This window comes from Pongo pygmaeus, chromosome 9 (assembly GCF_028885625.2).
Source record: "Pongo pygmaeus isolate AG05252 chromosome 9, NHGRI_mPonPyg2-v2.0_pri, whole genome shotgun sequence".
In the NCBI taxonomy this organism is placed as follows: domain Eukaryota; kingdom Metazoa; phylum Chordata; class Mammalia; order Primates; family Hominidae; genus Pongo; species Pongo pygmaeus.
Window position 1 is genome coordinate 122254697 of NC_072382.2, and position 19145 is coordinate 122273841.

Sequence of the window (19145 nt, forward strand, 5' to 3'; positions counted from 1 at the left end):
GTACAGAGGAGATAATGATGAAGAAGATCCTTCAAAATTAAAAGAGGAACAGCATGGCATTTCAGTCACTGGTTTGCAGAGTCCAGGTACACTTTTCTGAAAAGTTCAATGGAGAATGTGCTCTATTATCTATTAAAATTCTGGCCGGATGCGGTGGCTCATGCCTGTAATCCCAGCACTTTGGGAGGTCGAGATAGGCGGATCACCTGAGGCCAGGATTTAGAGGCCAACCTGACCAACATGGCAAAACCCTGTCTCTACTAAAAAATACAAAAATTAGCCGGGCATGGTGGTGGGTTCCTGTAATCCCAGCTACTTGGGAGGCTGAGGCAGGGAGAATTGCTTGAACCCAGGAGGCAGAGGTTACAGTGAGCCGAGATCGTGCCATTGCACTTCAGCCTGGGCAACAAGACTGAGACACCAAAAAAAAAAAAATGAAATAAATAAATAAATGAAATGAAATAAAATGCAAAGAAACTTTGATACTGTTTGGTTTATGCAGGTCCCAGCATCAGAGATTCAGTTTAACAAACTTTGCTTTTGAGCCTTCTGTGTGTCAGTATAACACTGCTCTAAGTGCTGTATATTTTGCTTAACAGATGATCTCTGTAGTTTATGGGGTTTTTTTTTTTTTCTGACTCTTCCCTGAATGCTTCATGTTAAAAGTTAAAAGCTTTGTTTAGATATAGTCTACCTTTTCTATTCCATTGGACAGACAGAGATTTGGGATTAGAATCTACCTTAATATCGTCAAAACCTCAGTCTCATTCACTGAGTACCTCTGGGAAATCAGAGGTACGTGATCTGTTTGTGGCTGAGAGACAGTTTGCAAAGGAACAACATACAGATGGGACGCTAAAGGAAGTTGGAGAAGATTATCAAATTGTAATCCCAGATTCACACCTGCCTGTCTCAGAAGAACGGTGGGCATTGGATGCACTAAGAAATTGTAAGTTTTATTCATAACTTATTACAGATACTTACTAAGTATGGCACTGATGTGCCATCCCTAAAGTATGTGGATTTATCAAACTCCACTTATTCTTCTAGTTCTATTGTGGAGATTATAGTACTCTCTACAGTGGCCCCTGCCACAGACACAGACACACACTCCACTCTGTTAGCTCCCCACCCCCCTGCCTGGTTTAGAATCACTGTTACAATGGGAGGATAGCATATCTCTCCGTTGTATTGAGGTGGGAAAAAGGCTGAGAACAATTTCTCTGGCTGGGGAGAACCATTTGAAATTTTTAAGCCAGCGTATGACCAAAGGTATGAAAAAAGATTAATCTGGCTGAGAGCTGTGGAAGGACTTGAATGGAAAGAGGTATGGAATGGTGTACTTACTAAATAAGCTATTATAATGGTCTGGCCTGAGACTAAAAGAGTTTGGATTAGAATGTTATCAGAAGGAATAAGAAGAAACTGAGAAGTCATCAAATGCTTAAAATAATTGACTTGTTTGAATGTGAGGTCAAAGGAAAGGGAATATTTAGAGAGAATTTCATTAATCTAGTCAGAAATAAGAGTCAGAGAAGGACTACCACTGCTTCCCCCACCTCCTTCCATTGTACCTTCTTTTTTCTTTTTTTTGATTTGGTAGAATTATAGGCTCAGTTTTAAAGCATGTCAAGATTAAGATAATGAATGACAAAACACTAAAGAGTGAGTAACTAGCAGGAAGTTAGAGTTTTAGGAGTGAAACTTTAGAGAGAGGTTAGGAAGAGATAGTGCTTTGAGCATCAGAGCCGTGAGACTTCCTAGCATCTCTCAGTAAGTGATTGTAGAGCAGACGGACAGAGGATGAGAGAGACCTAAGTGGAACCTGTTGCCTAAAGAAACATGACAGACATTAAGCTAGTGATGAGAGCAGAGAATTGGTTATTTAAAACCTACAATATTTTTTATAACTTCTCCTGAATTAACAGTCAATAATTTCTGATGGTTTGACTAACATTGTCCCAATAACTCTATCATTGTCTGGGTGACCTCATAGCATACACTTGGCCCATTCAAAATTAAATTGGTTCTTATTTTCAGTAAATGTATGTAACTCATAAAATTAGAGGAAATAATATGCATATAGTGTCTGGATCTGGAAAAAGCAGAACTCTTTTTAGCTTTTTCTGTCTAGCTTAACACAGCCTTTCAACATTCTTAAGAAGTACCTTTAGGGTATTATTCTAGTTATATAGAAGAAAAAATAGAGGCATGATATTGGTTATTCAGGAGTTCTAAATAGGAGTATCTCCCTATTCAGAATGCTTAGATCTTTTCAAGTTTAGTTTAACGTTAAATCTTCTCTAAAAGATGGTGCTTTATTTCATCTTCAAAACAAAATGGAAAATGATTGTATGAAATAAAATGATTGTATGAAATTAATAATTAACATTTTAATATGTCATTAAAAGATACTTTTTAAAGATAATTGGTAAGTCAGCTAATTTAATTATTGCAGCCTGAGGTTATAGTTGTGAATATGTTTTTTCCCCCCTCCCTCCTAAATCGTTTAGTGGGTTTCTTGAAGCAGTTGCTGGTGCAACAGCTAGGTTTGACTGAGAAGAGCGCTCAGGAAGACTGGCAACATTTCCCAAGATATAGGACAGCCTCTCAGGGGCCGCAGACAGACAGTGTCATCCAGAACTCTGAAAATATTAAGGCCTATCATTCTGGTGAAGGACATATGCCCTTTAGAACTGGAACTGGTGACATTGCAACTTGTTACAGTCCACGGACTTCAACTGAATCTTCTGCTCCGCGGGATTCAGTGGGACTGGCACCCCAGGATAGCCAGGCAAGTAACATTTTAGTAATGGACCACATGATTATGACCCCAGAGATGCCTACCATGGAGCCAGAAGGGGGTCTTGATGACAGTGGAGAGCACTTTTTTGATGCCCGTGAAGCACATAGTGATGAGAATCCATCAGAAGGTGATGGAGCAGTTAACAAGGAAGAGAAGGATGTTAATTTACGCATCTCAGGCAAGTATCTTTCGCACTTAAACTTTGATTTTGATTTTGATCATTGTTAACTGTCCTGTATTTTGAAATGGATGTTGTATTGGTATCCAGGGGTGTGTGTATGTGTTCACACACGTGCAATATTTATTCCTTCATTTGATAAATACTGAATCTACTCTGTACCAGACCTCATCGTAGGTGCTGGGAGATATAGCAGTGAATAAAACACAGAAAAATCCTGTCTTCTCTTGAAGCTAGGGGAAAGAAGGATGGTAAATAAGTAAACAAATAAATAGACTTCAGGAAGTATTAGGAAGAAACATAAGTCAGACTGAGGGGACAGAGAGTAATGAAGGCAAAAACAGGGTGATCAGGGATTAGGACCTCTGATGAGGTAGCATTTGAGCAGAGACCTCAATGAAATGAGGGAATAAAGCCACCTGGGTACCTGGGAGCAGACTATTCCAGCAGAGAGCAGAGTGGGGCAGAGGCTTTGAGTCAAAGAGCAAGCTTTTTGTGGTGATTGAACACTGGATGAGGGAGACAATGGCAGGAGATGGGGCAAGAGAGGCGTTTGGCAGGGGAAGTGGTGGCAAGATCATTTAGGCACTGTAGTTTCCAGCTTTAAACTTTTGAAATGAAATTTTTTGGAAATTACCATGAAAGTTTGCAGAGTTTAGCTTTCATCTGAAGTGAGGAAATTCTGATGTACCTGAAACTAAACTCAGGAATTAATGGCTTTTCCCCCTCTTAATAACTTTTCAAGTTGAAGTTGTCAGCACATTATACTATTTCTGTTTTCTAATGGCAGCACTGGTCTTATCAAACTACTCTGTCTCTATCCATAGGAAACTATCTGATCCTTGATGGCTATGACCTAGTGCAGGAGAGTTCCACAGATGAGGAGGTTGCTTCCTCACTTACCCAGCAGCCCAGGACAGGCATCCCTGCTGTGGAATCCACCCACCAGCAGCAGCATTCTCCTCAGAACACTCACTCCGATGGGGCAGGTTCACCATTCACCCCCGAATTTCTGGTCCAGCAGCGCTGGGGAGCTATGGAGGATTCCTGTTTTGAGATCCAGAGTCCCTCCTCTTGTGCAGATTCGCAGAGCCAGATCATGGAGTACATTCATAAGATAGAGGCTGACCTTGAACACTTAAAGGTACCTCATACTTCCACATCCATAGGACTTGGTTGTAAGAAACATTTAGCAGAGGGGAAGAATAGGGTGATCAAAATGCTGATGTCAATAAACTTGTTCAGGTTCTAGATTTCTTTGACTATTATCCATGAATAGGCCTGGTAAAAAGTTGAGATTGGCATTGTTTATTTATCTTTTTCTTTCTTTCTTTCTTTTTTTTTTTTTTTGAGATGGAGTCTCGCTGTCACCCAGGCTGGAGTGCAGTGGCGCGATCTCGGCTCACTGCAAGCTCTGCCTTCCAGGTTCACACCATTCTCCTGCCTCGGCCTCCCAAGCAGCTGGGACTACAGGCACCCGCCATCACACCTGGCTAATTTTTTGTATTTTTAATAGAGACGGGGGTTCACCGTGTTAGCCAGGATGGTCTCGATCTCCTGACCTCATGATCCACCTGCCTCGGCCTCCCAAAGTGCTGGGATTACAGGCGTGAGCCACCGTGCCCAGTCGGCATTGTTTATCTTTTGACTATCACAAGAGCAGAAAAAGTTGTAGCTCTGTGAACTGTGTGTTTGTATGGGTTTCTAAGTTTAAGAACCTAAAATGCTTCGGGTAGTTGGCTGGCCTCTGTCAGACATGAACAAGAAGATGAGATAGGTGGGGTTTGTGTAGTTATGAATCTAGGCTGAGAAATGCTATGACTTTCTGTAGCCTATTATCTGTGACTCATTAGGTGACATTGGCAGCTTCCCAAATCCAATGACAGATAGAAATTGGCTTCAGTGGCTCCTGTAATCTAAAAACATGGTCATGAATGGGATTTTTGTAGATTGGTAATTGAAGATGTCACTATTGCAAAACTGCCTTGTGTGGCAATTTCCAAGAGAAAGACCTATCTTAAAGTTTTCCATCAGAGGCAGGGCGCGGTGGCTCACGCCTGTAATTCCAGCACTTTGAGAGGCCAAGGCAGGCAGATCACGAGGTCAGGAGATCAAGACCATCCTTGCTAACACGGTGAAACTCCGTCTCTACTAAAAATACAAAAAATCAGCCGGGCGTGGTGGTGGGCGCCTGTAGTCCCAGCTACTCAGGAGGCTGAGGCAGGAGAATGGCATGAACCTGGGAGGCGGAGCTTGCAGTGAGCTGCGATCACGCCAGTGCACTCCAACCTGGGTGACAGAGCGAGACTCCATCTCAAAAAAAAAAAAAAAAAAAAAGTTTGCCATCAGAAAACACAGCTTCCAGAGCCCAAACATTTTCCTCATGACATAATTTACTCCAGAGACTTGAGGGATAGATTTAAGTATCCTTAGCCTTTGAGTTAAAGACTGGTCTCCCTTAGTTTCTCTTTTACCTTCATATAATTGATTTTTCCCTCTTCATGTTACTTATTTTATGTAGTATCATTCTGTAGCTGATGAGATATTGACAAGCCCATTGAGGACAGGTCGGTTCTTACATACAGTCATGTGTTGCTTAGCAATGGGGATATATTCTGAGAAATTCATCATTAGACATTTTTATCTTTGTGTGAACTTCGCAGAGTGTACTTACACAAACCTAGATAGAATATATTTTTATTTACATAGATTTTTTCATATGGAAAGCCAAATCTTTCAACACTATTACTGAATATTAGTCATTTCCCCTACCTGATCAGCAATGCCGTTATTAAGTGCCACACACCAGGTTTCTACATGTGCTCCATAATAATGTTTTTTTTTTTGTTTTTTTTTTTTTTTTGGAGATAGTCTTGCTTTGTCACCCAGGCTGGAGAGCAGTGGCACTATTTCAGCTCACTGCAACCTCTGCCTCCCAGGTTCAAGCGATTCTCCTGCCTTGGCCTCCCAAGGAGCTGGGACTACAGGCACCACCACCATGCCCAGATAAATTTTTTTTTTTTTTTAAATGGAGTCTCGGCCTGTCACCCGGGCTGGAGTGCAATGGTGCAATCTCGGCTCACCGCAACCTCTGCCTCCCGGGTTCAAGCGATTCTCCTGCTTCAGCTTCCCGAGTAGCTGGGATTACAGGCGCCCGCCACCACGCCCAGCTAATTTTTTTCTATCTTTTTATTTATTTATTTATTTATATTTTTTGAGACGGAGTCTTGCTCTGTCACCCAGGCTGGAGTGCAGTGGCATGATCTCTGCTCACTGCAAGCTCCGCCTCCCGGGTTCACACCATTCTCCTGCCTCAGCCTCCCCAGTAGCTGGGACTACAGGTGCCTGCCACCATGCCTGGCTAATTTTTTGTATTTTTAGTAGAGACGGGGTTTCACCGTGTTAGCCAGGATGGTCCCGATCTCCTGACCTCGTGATCCGCCCGCCTCAGCATCCCAAAGTGCTGGGATTACAGGCGTGAGCCACCACGCCCAGCCCCGGCTAATTTTTGTATTTTTAGTAGAGACAGGATTTCACCATGTTGGCCAGGCTGGTCTGGAACTCCTGACCTCAGGTGATCCACCTGCCTCGGCCTCCCAAAGTGCTGGGATTCCAGGCGTGAGCCACCATGCCCCGCCCATAATAATCTTAAGGGACCATCATGGTGTATGCAGGCCACCATGTCTTTATGTGCTGCATGACTGTAGCTCATGCACACGATGACGGGAGCATGTCCAGGGTGACTTTTGGGGGTGGGAGAATTGCATTTATGGTTACCACCTCTACTTTCTTTTTACATGGGAAAATACTAAGTTATTCGTTCAGTGGAGAAATTGGTAAAAGGAATGAAATTTACTTTTATCTTCCCACTAATGGAATTTTTAATGATGAAGTTAACATTTTTGAAATTTGGGGGCTTGTACCTGTAATGTAAAAAGGGCTTCTTTTCTGTTTTCAGAAGTTTTTGTTTTGTTTTGTTTTCATGACGTTTGAATAAAAAACCTATGGGTTTTATTTCACAGAAGGTGGAGGAAAGTTACACCATTCTTTGCCAAAGGCTGGCTGGATCAGCCCTCACAGACAAGCACTCAGGTATGTAAAAGTTATGAGTTCCAGACTCTAGACTAATCATCCTACACTGAATGAAATGACTTATCATCCTTTGAAGTGAAAACCTTCTGAGATTCCATTTCTTTTCTGTCTTTAAAGAACTGCTTGTTTCTAAACATCATATATCAAGCGGAAGCTCATGCCTGCTGACTCTACTCTTCTCTAAGAGGAACTGCAGTTGTCAGTTCCCATACCATCCCCTCTTCTCTCTCTTTTCACCTTTTCAAAGCAGAAGGCAGAGCAGTGGGAAGCCTGGTAAATCACAGATTCGGTGTGAGGCTTACTGGTACTGCTGTGACTCCCTAGTGTGGAGGATTTGGCCTCTTCGGATGTTGGTGCACTTGCCTCTGCTGGCAGTGTGGCTGGTGTCTCCCCTGACTGCAGATGGATCTGTGTTCTGTGCAGCAATTTGTACTCATCTGCTTACATACTGATTCAGAAACAAAGATTGAACCACAGCCACAGATGTCATGGGTATTCTTAGCAATGTTAATATATTCTTTTTCTTAATATCATTTCCATGTATCTTTATTCTTCTCAGATAAAAGTTAGAGCCACATGTCCTGGAGGTGACTGCAGGTTGTTGGATTTGGAGTATCGGCCGTGTCTCACCACATCCTGGCTCCAGTGTGGATGCAGAGAGAGTGTGACAGAGGATCTGCCTGTGAACCACCTGGGATTAGTCATGTCCCAAGGTGCCCAGAGTGGGACTAGTTCTTCACAGTGTGGCAGCTGCACTAATCTGTTTGTGAGGGAATATCCATTCCCTCACTCTACTCTCCTCACTATCAGAAATTCATTTTGATTCAGAATAAAAACCAAATGTATAGAGCTTTGGGTGTAGGATATGAAATTGTACTTAGATTTAAGAAAAAGAGAAAATCAGATGTATTTATTTGACTTCATTCCGTATTTGAAAGCACATTTTAATTTTTATTTGCCTTGTTTTGTTTTAATTGAGTAGTGAGAGTTTTAGCCCTTTGTCTTTAGTACACCCAAGGATCAACTGCTCCTGAAGCAAAGAGGTCAGGATGGGGTATGCAGAAGTTGGGTAGAGAGGTTAAGAAGAGGAGGAAGTGAGAAGGGGAAGGGAGGAGCACCTTTCTTCACTATACAGTATTCCAAGCTCTCTGCTGTCCAGTAGGCTGCTTCTCTGAGGGTCACCTCAAAGGTATGCTATGCCCTGTGGCTCTTATGTGCCCAGGTAGTGTGATCAGAGAGTGGATGGGCTTCCTCCCACCCTGAGGCCAGCACCTCTTCTCTGTAGCTGGGATCAACCACAATTAACAGGAATCCTCAACATACTAAATAGCAGGCACTTGAAAATGGGTGTGTTTTCTTCCATTGTCGTCTTTTCTATTGAGGGTTGGGATTTGGGTGGGAGAAGAAAGCAAATTTTATTTTCTTGACTATAAATTTGTTATTCTTGGTATCATTTCATTTTTATAATTATACATTAGACATTGGCACTTGTGTAAAACTGTCCCTGCAGATTGAGCAGGAAGTAAAAACAAATGGAAATGCTTTGGATAGTGGCAGGGGTGGGGGTTGCTAAGGAAGGGGTGGGATGGGAGTGGGTAAAGAGTTTGGGAAGGTTATCTAACTGAATCACTACTGAGTTGAATCATGGCTATCATTAGCCACGGGTACTGCTGATTATAAGGCCAGTAAAATTTTAGTACCTGGAGGTTTGACTCTAATTTTTGCACTGATGGTGCCAAAGGGCCCTGAGTCAAAAGGAGAGCCAAGGGTGGAGTGGAGAAAGATATGGTGAAGGCAGAACTGCTCACACCAGCTCCAAAAGCACTTCCTCTGACTTCACTGCTGCAGCTCTTTCCACACTGGGCCGTGATTGACCCTAAAAATTGCAGACCAGCACATACACTGGACACTGCAGGCAAGGTGTTGGCAACTGCCTGCTCTAGGATGAATAGTAGCATTAGCAGCACCCTACAGAGGATAAGTTTCAGAATTGTAATTTGAGAACTCCTTTAATTATATTGACTTTCTTTGGTTTTCCTTGTGCATTAGGTATATATTTTTTGAAGTATTTTTGCCAACTAAAATGAAGTCTGTAAATTCTGTTGATAAACAAGGAGTTCATCCATTGCTCACATCTTTCATTGGTGCCCTCTGAACTCTGTGGGTTGCTAGGATGTAATTTTAATGCTTCCCTGTAGTCCAAAGATTATTTTCTCACCACAAATGGTAAGGGATGCCCGCCTACTTTCATAACACCACTACAGCTTCTCACCACAAATGGTAAGGGATGCCCGCCTACTTTCAAAACACCACTACAGCTTACTCAACAAATTTATTTATCTATGTCCACATTTCTGTTTCTGTCCTAAACTGATCTGTGTCTTTAGGTGGATCAACTTGGATCTTTAGACCTCATCTATAAATTGAAATTATATTTTTAGTCATAAGCCATGTATAATCTAACTCAGAATGGGATTAAAAATTTTAGAAGCAGAAGCTAATATATAAATGAAGTTTGGGATTTGGAACTTTCTGTATCTCTTAGGAGGGACAAGTGAAAACCAAATGGTTACATTGTGCTGCTAGAAATAATGTCACTCTCAATTAAAAGGGTTACACCTGTAGCCACTTGACACTAACACCATCGGGGACAATTAATCAGGAGAAAAGTAAATATAAAAACTTTCCTCTTAACGTCACACACTACAGGGTAATTATGTAATTCTCTAGCACCCAATTAAGAAGCTTGTAGGTTAGCAAAATTTCAGTTTCTCTAGTTCAGCCAGTATCTTGTCCTTAGTAATTATTTGCTTTTCCTGCAGTTCAGTTTCTCCTTGGAACTCTAACAGGACTAACTGGAAAAATACTTTGACCATAGCTCTAGTACTTCCAAATAAATTCATATCTAGATTTTCAAACAAAGCCCCAAGATGAAGTCTAATTCTGAAAATATCTCACAATTTTTGAATGTTCTTTTTATCTTACCGACCTAACTTCTCTTCTCCCTCCCAACTTGGCGTCCCACACCTTCCATTTCATTTTGGCAATAATTATAATCACATCCATTTGACTTTGGTTATGACATCTTCCTTTCAGGATGATGGAATTAGATATGCAGCCTGTCTTTGAGTGAGACTGGTCACCATCAAAGGAGTTTTTTCTAAGTGACGTGACTAGAAGTTGAAATCTACTTCCCCGCTAAAGGGCACAGGGGTGGTGTACAAAGAAAGCTACCTTCCCAGAGCAAGCAGGCTGCATTTTAGCTATAGAAGTGACCTGCTGTGACACTGTGCTCTCTTCTGTGGGCTTAATGGCTCCTTTGCTATGAAGTGGCAAATTACATGTAGAGTGTCTCCTTCCTTTTCAGAGAACAGTTAATCAAGGCAAATCAGCAAGCCCCCAAAGTGCTGTAATTTAACATCATGATTACTACCTTCAAAGCTATATATTTTGCATGCTTTAAAATCACCTAACTTGGACTGCTTGAATTATATTGGCTTTTAGAACCGAAATTGTAACTATGTATTATATTTCATGGGAGATATATTTTATAAGCTTTTTGGCTTTCTTTTTTCCCACAGCAACTCTAATGAAGGATGAATCCCCTTTTTAAAAAGTTTTTGTTGTTTATTTGATTTTGGGTTAGGAGGGATAATAGAGACGTCCATTTAAAAATTATTTTTAGAAGCTAAAGAAAGTAATAATGCTTCCTGTGAATTGTCCTTTACTGGCATCTTTGTTTTCCTTGATATTAGTAAATTTGGTGTAATACGTGGGGCTTCCATATTTCAAAGTGGAAGCTTTCTTCTCTGAAGTCGATACATGGTTTTGAAATACTAGAGCTTTGGTCAATATTTCCTTCCCTATATGTCACAGAGGACACCACTGAGAACTATATGCATAGGACTTCAAAATACAAAATTAGCAGGACCTTACAGTCAGCTTCCTAATGGCTAGTTTTTCCTCTTTATATTACAATTTTTGTTTTATAAATCATTTCTTTCCTGATATTTCCACCACTTTTCAGAGTCATCTACAAAATTTTTCTTTCCTCAAGAAAAGAGTTCCTTTTGCCTTATTCCTTATGCCTTCCCCACTGGTATTGAGGGTTTTGATAATAAATTGGTAGGAAAAAAAAGTACCTCCTAGAAGGAAGCCTTCCCCATCATTCCCAGGTGCCAACTGCTAAGCAGATATATTCCAAAAATGGTAACTGTAATGTGCACACTGTTGGTTATTTTTAATAAGCTTCTTCCTACTAGAACATTTTATTTTCCTTGTTCACCATACAATCATGTACTCTTTAACAGAAATTGCTTTTAAAAGATTCTGGAACTATCTTTAAAAAAACTTTATTAATAATCATGTATTTTTACTGATCACATTTTGAAATGCCTAAAAGACTTTATTGTTCTAATTATCCAGATGTACCTTTGTAAAATAGCTCTTTTATGAATTAGCTGATAAGGCTGTATGTTTCTGGAACAAAATATTGGTCATCTAAAAACTTTCTGTTTTCTGGGGTCTGGGAAAATAGAAAATAAGAGTTCAAATATTAAATAAGCTTAAAGGAACCAAGTATGTGACTTTTTATTTGTATTCTGGTTGATTTGTCTTGTCCAAGTTATATTAGAAAAGTTGAGGAGTTGAGGAGCCTGTAATTAATTTTCCCGTCAGTGACTGTCAGACATCTTCCTGCTTATTAGAGCATCGCTAGCAACAAGGCTGAACCTTCATGACAGTGCTGGCATGTGGGGCAGGTTTGTTGTTTTTTTAACAGCTTTATTGAGATATTCACATATCATATAATTCATCCATTTAAAGTGTATAATCAGATGGGTTTTGGTATATTATTGATTTTTAATTGTGGTGAAATATATATATAACAAAATTTGCTATTGTAACTATTTTTAAGTATAAAGTTCAGTGAGGTAGCCCAGCTTTTATGACTCACCTGAAGATAACTTTGGTTTTAATCCTACCCTAAATGAAGCATATGCCTCTATTATTCCTGTCCCCAGTGCTGGGCTTCTTCACATACCAACATTTCTGTGCTTTTACCAACATCATTTTAGCTCAGAAGGCTCACTTACTTTGGGCATTTGCTGTATTTTGGTTTTGAAATATACTTGTAATTTGACTTATTCTTGGGATAATATTTTAGTTTTCAGTCATTGAGGGGCACATTTGGCTGACGGAGCTAATAAGCATAATAAAATGCTTAGTAGTTTATACCATCTTTTAGTTAAACATTTTAAAGATTAAGACTATTCAAATGTACTTTGCAGAAATTAACTTGTTTGTACTCCTGGCTTTGTTTACCAACATATATCTATATCTATAGATATAGATATAGATATATATCTGGTGGAACAAAGAAATACCCATACCATTCCCACTTGCTCTTTGACAGCCACCTCCTAGGAATGGAGACAATGAAACTCTGTATTTGCATGTGAGCAGTTACTTCTATTTTTTACCACCCTCTTTCAAGCTAAATGACTGGTTTACCAAAGGTTTAATACCAACTTCAAATATAAGAGGATCTATCCTGATTAAAAAGTTGCTTTTTAATTGAACTTATCTTCTTGATGTTTTATGACAAATGTCATAAAGCATGACAGATAAGTAGCTGGATGTAGGTGTTTCCCATTTTCTCTATAATGTGAAGGATAATTCTTGTTACTAATTGGAAACACTTCCTCAACTTTAGCTGTCAGGGAATATGTTTGTTTTGCCACTTATTTTTACTAGTGAGACATCATCATTCCCTTAGCATCAGCAGAGGCCTTGGTTTGAGATCATTTAAGGTATGTAGAGCTCTCTTTCTAGATTTTCCCCCTCAATTGATTAGAGTGCTTTTGGACCGACCTGTTTAAGGCATTTTATTTTAAGGGATCTTTTTCTTTGTACGTGTGATCAGAGGGTTGTGGCTACCTGAACACATGCTAATCAAAAACACTAATTAGGATACATTTTGGTAATCTTTTAAAAACTTTCAGGGAGGCATCTGTACAAAGACTTTTTTTCTGCTATCATTATTTTAAATATTAAAGGCAAATAGCATGGCATAATGCAACACTTTTCAATCTTTTTGATCTCACGACCACTTTTTAAAAAATACATATCTTTTTTTTTGTGTTGTTGTTGTTGTCGTTTGATACAGGGTCTTGCTCTGTCGCCCAGGCTGGAGTGCAGTGGCACTAATGTGGCTCACGTAGCCTCGACCTCCTAGACTCAAGCGACCCTCCCTCCTCAGCCTCCCAAGTATCTGGGACCAAAGGTGTGAACCACCAGGCCTGGCAAATTTTTTTTTTTTTTTTTGTAGAGATGACATTTCTCCATGTTGCCCAAGCTGGTCTCAAACTCCTGGGCTCAAGCAAGCCTCACCCTCCCAAAGTGGTGGGATTACAAGTATGAGTCACCACACCTGGCCAGGACCACTTGACACTCTTAAAAATTATGAAAGACTTCATGGAGAAGCTTGTATTCATGTGGATTATATCTATCAATTGTTACTGTATTAGAAATTTAAAAGAAAATAGAAATGAGAAAAATGAATTTATTTAAAAATAGTAAATCCAATTACATGTGAACATAAATCACATTTTTATGAAAAATCACTATTTTCCACAATTAAAAATTGAGTTTATGTAGTTTTTGAAATCTCTTTAATGTCTGGCATAATAGAATACAGCTGGATTCTCATGTATGCTTCTGCACACAATCTTTCGTGATTTTTTTTTTTTTTTTTGAGATGGAGTCTTGCTCTGTCACCCAGGCTGGAGTGCAGTGGTGCAATCTCAGCTCAGTGCAACCTCCGCCGCCTGGGTTCAAGCGATTATCCTGCCTCCGCATGAAACGGGGTTTCGCCATGTTGGCCAGGCTTGTCTTGAACTCCTGACCTCAGGTGAGCCACTGCGTCCCACCCTGTTGTGGTATGTTGAAGTATATAAAGAAAATCCAGCTTCACACGGATACATATTTTTAAATGGAGAAATATTGGAATGGACTTTTCAGATAATTATGGATATTCTTTGATACTAGTACAAAATTTGGCAAGTGATAATTCCTTCAAAGATAGCTGCAGTGTGGAATCTGAAGTCCTATCAAGGAAGCTTTTGTACTCTGTTAAACTAAAAATCCACTGATCCATTTTCCACTTTATTTATGTGAAGAGTGGTATCTTTTACCCATGCATGATTTTGTAATATCCTGTATTGGTCATTTGGAAAATACTGGTTTACTGAATTATGCAGTTCTTCCAAATATTGACACATTTCTTTATATAAATATCAAAAAATCACATTTGTTAATATCACAACTGATCTCATCAGAAAAGTCCCATGGTAAATGCAAATTTCACAAAATTCTAATGTTTCCTTGGAATCTTGAATTTTATCATTGGCAACAAATACAGTTTTCCTTGAAATGACAGGCTGACTTTTTTTCATTTTTGAGTGAGAAGTTACCTGCCAAATATTCAAGTCTGAATGGCGATTGCTTACCAGTCATTCTTTCATGTTAAAATGGTCTTCCTCCATTTAAAAAAAAAAAAAAGTTGGGCGTGGTGTCTCACGCTTGTAATCCCAGCACATTGGGAGGCCAAGGCAGGCAGATCACGAGGTCAGGAGATCAAGACCATCCTGGCCAACATGGTGAAACCCCATGTCTACTAAAATACAAAAAATTAGCCGAGCGTGGTGGTGTGCGCCTGTAGTCCCAGCTACTCAGGAGGCTGAGGCATGGGAATCGCTTGAACTTGGGAGGTGGAGGTTGCAGTGAGCCAAGATCGCGCCACTGCACTCCAGCCTGGCGACAGAGTGAGACTCCATCTCAAAAAGAAAAGGTAGCTAGTACCTTTCCTTCAGCCACAACCATGGTACTTTGGTATGCAGCAGGGTTGCTTGATGCATACTTACCTTTTTTTCCCCACACAAAATATTAAAAAGATGTGTACTCAAGGGTTGAGATTTCATAAAATTATTAAAATTTACTGCTTTGTCAAGGACATTCTTAAGTGCAACTGGCAGTGTCTATTGCAAGTCAGCAGCAGTGACAAATACAGTGTTAATGAAATTTGGTACACCAACTTTGATTCCTGCTAAGTCACCAGCAGCTTCACCCTCTATTGATTTTGCACCATCAGTGCAATTGCCAACGTGGTGAAAAGGCACATGGTGTCTCAGTAGTTTTATGAAAAGTTTTGGGGTTTGAGTTTTTTTTGTTTTTTTGTTTTTTTTTGCTGTCTGTCTCTGTTCTTGCTCTGTCATCCAGGCTGGAGTGCAGTGGTGCAGTTATAGCTCACTAGAGCCTCAAACTCCCGGGCTCAAGGGATCCTGCCGCCTCACCCTCCTTAGTAGCTGGGACTACAGGTGCATGCCACCATGACTGGATAATTTTTTAAACATTATTTTTTGTAGAAATGGGGTCTTACTGTGTTGCTCAGGCTGGCCTCCCAACTCCTAGCTTCAAGCCATCGTCCTGCCCGAGCCTCCAAATGCCAGGATTACAGGCATGAGCCACTGCGCCCAGCCTATGGCAATAGTTTTGACTCCCTGGGAGTCTTGGGCATCCCCAAAGGTTTGCAGACCACACTTTGAGAACTGTTGGTGTAGTGAAAAGAACCTGAACTTAGATGATCTGGATTCGATTTCAACTCTTCTACTTACTTGCTGTGTGGCCTTGAGTGAGCTACCCTCTCTGTTTCCATTTTCTTATCTATAAATTGAAGTAAATAATATCCAACCTAACAGTTGTGAGGATTAAATGAGAAATTACTAGGCATGAGGCTGGTATCTCCCCAACATTTTTCGTTTTTTATTTTCCATTTCAGGATTTTTTTTTTTTTTTTTTTTTTTTTTTGAGACGGAGTCTTACTGTGTCGCCCAGGCTGGAGTGCAGTGGTGCAATCTCGGCTCACTGCAAGCTCCGCCTCCCGGTTCACGCCATTGTCCTGCCTCAGCCTCCCCAGCAGCTGGGACTACAGGCGCCCGCTACCAAGCCCGGATAATTTTTTGTATTTTTAGTGGAGATGGCGTTTCACCATGTTAGCCAGGATGTTCTCGATCTCCTGACCTCGTGATCCACCCGCTTTGGCTTCCCAAAGTGCTGAGATTACAGGCGTGAGCCACCGTGCCCGGCCCCATTTCAGGATCTTAAGTACCTAAAACAGGAGAGGAGAAAAGTAGTCAAGAATATGTAGGTATCCCACTTGCTAATACAGCCATATTTCCTGTAATATTATGGTTTTGGTGTGTCTAAACCCTAGACTCTTAGGGGTGAGTATATGTGTGTTCTTTTTATTTTTTAGAGACAGGGTTTCTCTCTGTCACCCAGGCTGGTGTGCAGTGGTGCTGTCATAGCTCACCACAGCCTTGCACTTCTGGGCTTAAATAATCCCGCCTCTGTCTCCCAAGTAGCTGGGAATACAGGCACGTGCCACCATGCCTGGCTAACTTTTAAACTTTTTTTAGAGACAGGGTCTCCCTATGTCACCCAGGCTGGTCTGGAACTTCTGTCCTCAAACGATTCTCACATCTCAGCTTCCCAATATGCTGAAGTTACAGGCGTGAGCCACTGCACCAAACCCCATTTAAAAAAAAAAAGGTTGCTGACCTCTGTAATAATACACTTTAACTTGATTGTTCTTTTAAGTGTAAAGAAAGAAAAAAATACCCTTTTTGTTACATTTGCTTTAGTGAGAGCCTTGGTTTTAGAGAAACCTATATATTGGACTTGTGATGTTTTGGGACTACTGTTGTAACGGGGTGAAGTGGAATGGTAGATGTTCCAGAAACTTTTCAGTGATTATGTACACCTGTAGTGGTTTTCATCTTGCTGCAAGCTCCCATATGCAATGTGCTAATACTACTTGGGTTATCTTCCAGTTAAAGCTAGATCTTCGTAGTTTTGAAACATCTGTATTCAAATATATAAGCTGCTTACTTTCTTTTAAGTCTTAATGGAAATCTGAGTTATATTGTGGTTATTTAGTGAGAGTTTGTGTTTTGTCTTCCTAAAAATGCAACAATCACTATGTCTCCCGCACTGAAAAGCATAAGTGATTTTCATATTCAAATCATAACAGCACTTTGAAACCTTTTCTGAAGAAACAGCCCCAGACATCATGGCCTAAAGTCTAGCATATGACAGGATTTCTGGGATTCCTCTCTGCCTTCCCCTCCTATGCATAGGGAGAGGGCCCGTACATACCAGGGAAGCAAGACCAAACTAAACTGAGTTCCTTCTAGTCTCTGTGCTGATATCAGCTGGTTATCTAACCTACAACAAGTCATTTACTTATGGAGGCTCAGTGTTCTCATCTTACACTGAGGAAGTTGGATGACAATTCTCTCCAAGGCCCCTTCAACTCTGAATGTTAAATTGATAGCACAGAAAAAAAGACAGAGCTTGCCCACTGGCTTGCTTAGGTATTCTCAGGTAAGCTCTATCCTTTCCGGACCTTCTGTGTTGCTCCCAATTAGAGTGTTCTTTTATTTGCTTATTTTATTTTTGTGACAGGGTCTTGCTCTGTCACTGAGGCTAGAGTTCAGTGGCACAAACACGGCTCACTGCAGACTCGACCTCCTGGGCTCAAGCCATCCTCCCACCTCAGCCTCCTGAGTAGCTGGGACTGCAGGCATACGCCACCAGGCCAATCTTCCCATCTCAGCCTCCTGAGTAGCTGGGACTGCAGGCATACGCCACCAGGCCAATCTTCCCATCTCAGCCTCCTGAAGTGTTGGCTATTATTACAGGTGTGAGCCACTGCACCCAATTAGAGTGTAATTTTAATGTCACCCACTGAAATCTGTCCCTGGAAAATTCTTTTTCTCCTGTTCTTCTTTGAAGTATCTTTATTTTGACAGCTTACTTTAGTTTACTGTTACCTGCAGTGTGATAAAACAGTTTCATCTCTTCTTTCGTCATGGTCTCACTGCCAGTTTACAACAACTTGGAGGCTTTTGTGGAAGAAGATCTGACTTTCCTGGTTCAGAGAAGACTTGCTGAGCATTGGCTGAGCAGAGACTGGAAGTCTTATCTCCACTTCAGCTCGTGTCCTGAGTGATGGCCTGTTCTGAAAGACTTACGAAATTTGGAGACTTTGTAGAAGTTGAGTCCCCAGAATATGAGCTAACCAGATTGTATAGCAAGCAAATGCTCCACCAGAGAAACTGTTCCAGCCAGCTAGAATAAGTCCCAGATAACTTGGATGCTTTCGTGCAATCAAATATTTACAAACCAACAATTCAAGTGACAGGAAAGGAGATTAGACAAAACTGTTTCTATGGCTTGCCACCTACTGAGAGTAAAAGACTCAAATCTTCTCTACTGTTTCTTTTTTTTTCTTTTGGAAATCATCCTCTTTGGGATAAATCCTGGTTGGGTAGTGAGTGACATTTACCTGCAACACCTACAGAGCCTAATGTTTGCTTCTGGTGGGGGTATTGGCATTCTAATAGGAGTGTTTGGGGAAGGTTCTGTTTCCTTCTCTCCCTTCTTTTCCCCTCCCCTCCCCTCGCTTCTCCTCACCTCTCCTGACTGAGTCTCACTCTGTTGCCCAGGCTAGAGTGCAGTGGTACAATCTTGGCTAACTGCAACCTCTGCCTCCCAGGTTCAAGCAATTCTCCTGCCTAAGCCTCCTGAGTAGTTGGGACTACAGGCACATGCCACCATGCCCAGCTGATTTTTTATATTTTTAGTAGAGACTGGATTTCATCATGTTGGCCAGGCTGGCTCAAACTCCTGACCTCGCGCTATCTGCCTGCCTGGGCCCTCCCAAAGTGTTGGGATTACAGGCGTGAGCCATGGCGCCCAGCCGGTTCTGCATCTTTAAACATGCGTTATGATTAACTTACATTCTCAACTCTTTTCTTCTCTCTCTTCAATGATGTACTGATCTGACATGCAATTAAGGCTGGGCATACCGAGGCAGATTAAATGCAGGAATCTTTCTATCTTGAGCCAGAACAGCTTGGCAGCCGTGACTATAGAGTTGATTGATTAATTGGTTAACTTATTCCCAGCTTTGTTTCAGAAAGCTTTGCAGCGGAGCAGGGTGTTTGA

The 19145-nt window shown here is 41.0% G+C and overlaps 1 protein-coding gene across 4 annotated transcripts in view; it reads left to right on the forward strand.

Moving 5' to 3' along the window:
- Positions 1 to 11650, forward strand: part of ARHGEF12 (Rho guanine nucleotide exchange factor 12) — a 154288-nt gene extending 142638 nt beyond the window's left edge. For all 4 annotated transcript variants that reach the window (XM_054437882.2, XM_063671504.1, XM_054437881.2 and 1 more), the window contains 6 exons: positions 7 to 86; positions 716 to 949; positions 2514 to 2984; positions 3812 to 4128; positions 7007 to 7076; positions 7636 to 11650. In XM_054437882.2, coding sequence (XP_054293857.2) covers positions 7 to 86; positions 716 to 949; positions 2514 to 2984; positions 3812 to 4128; positions 7007 to 7076; positions 7636 to 7646 — 1183 coding nt within the window. In that variant the 3' untranslated portion in view covers positions 7647 to 11650. The remainder of the gene's footprint in view (positions 1 to 6; positions 87 to 715; positions 950 to 2513; positions 2985 to 3811; positions 4129 to 7006; positions 7077 to 7635) is intronic.
- The last annotated feature ends 7495 nt before the right edge of the window (positions 11651 to 19145 follow it).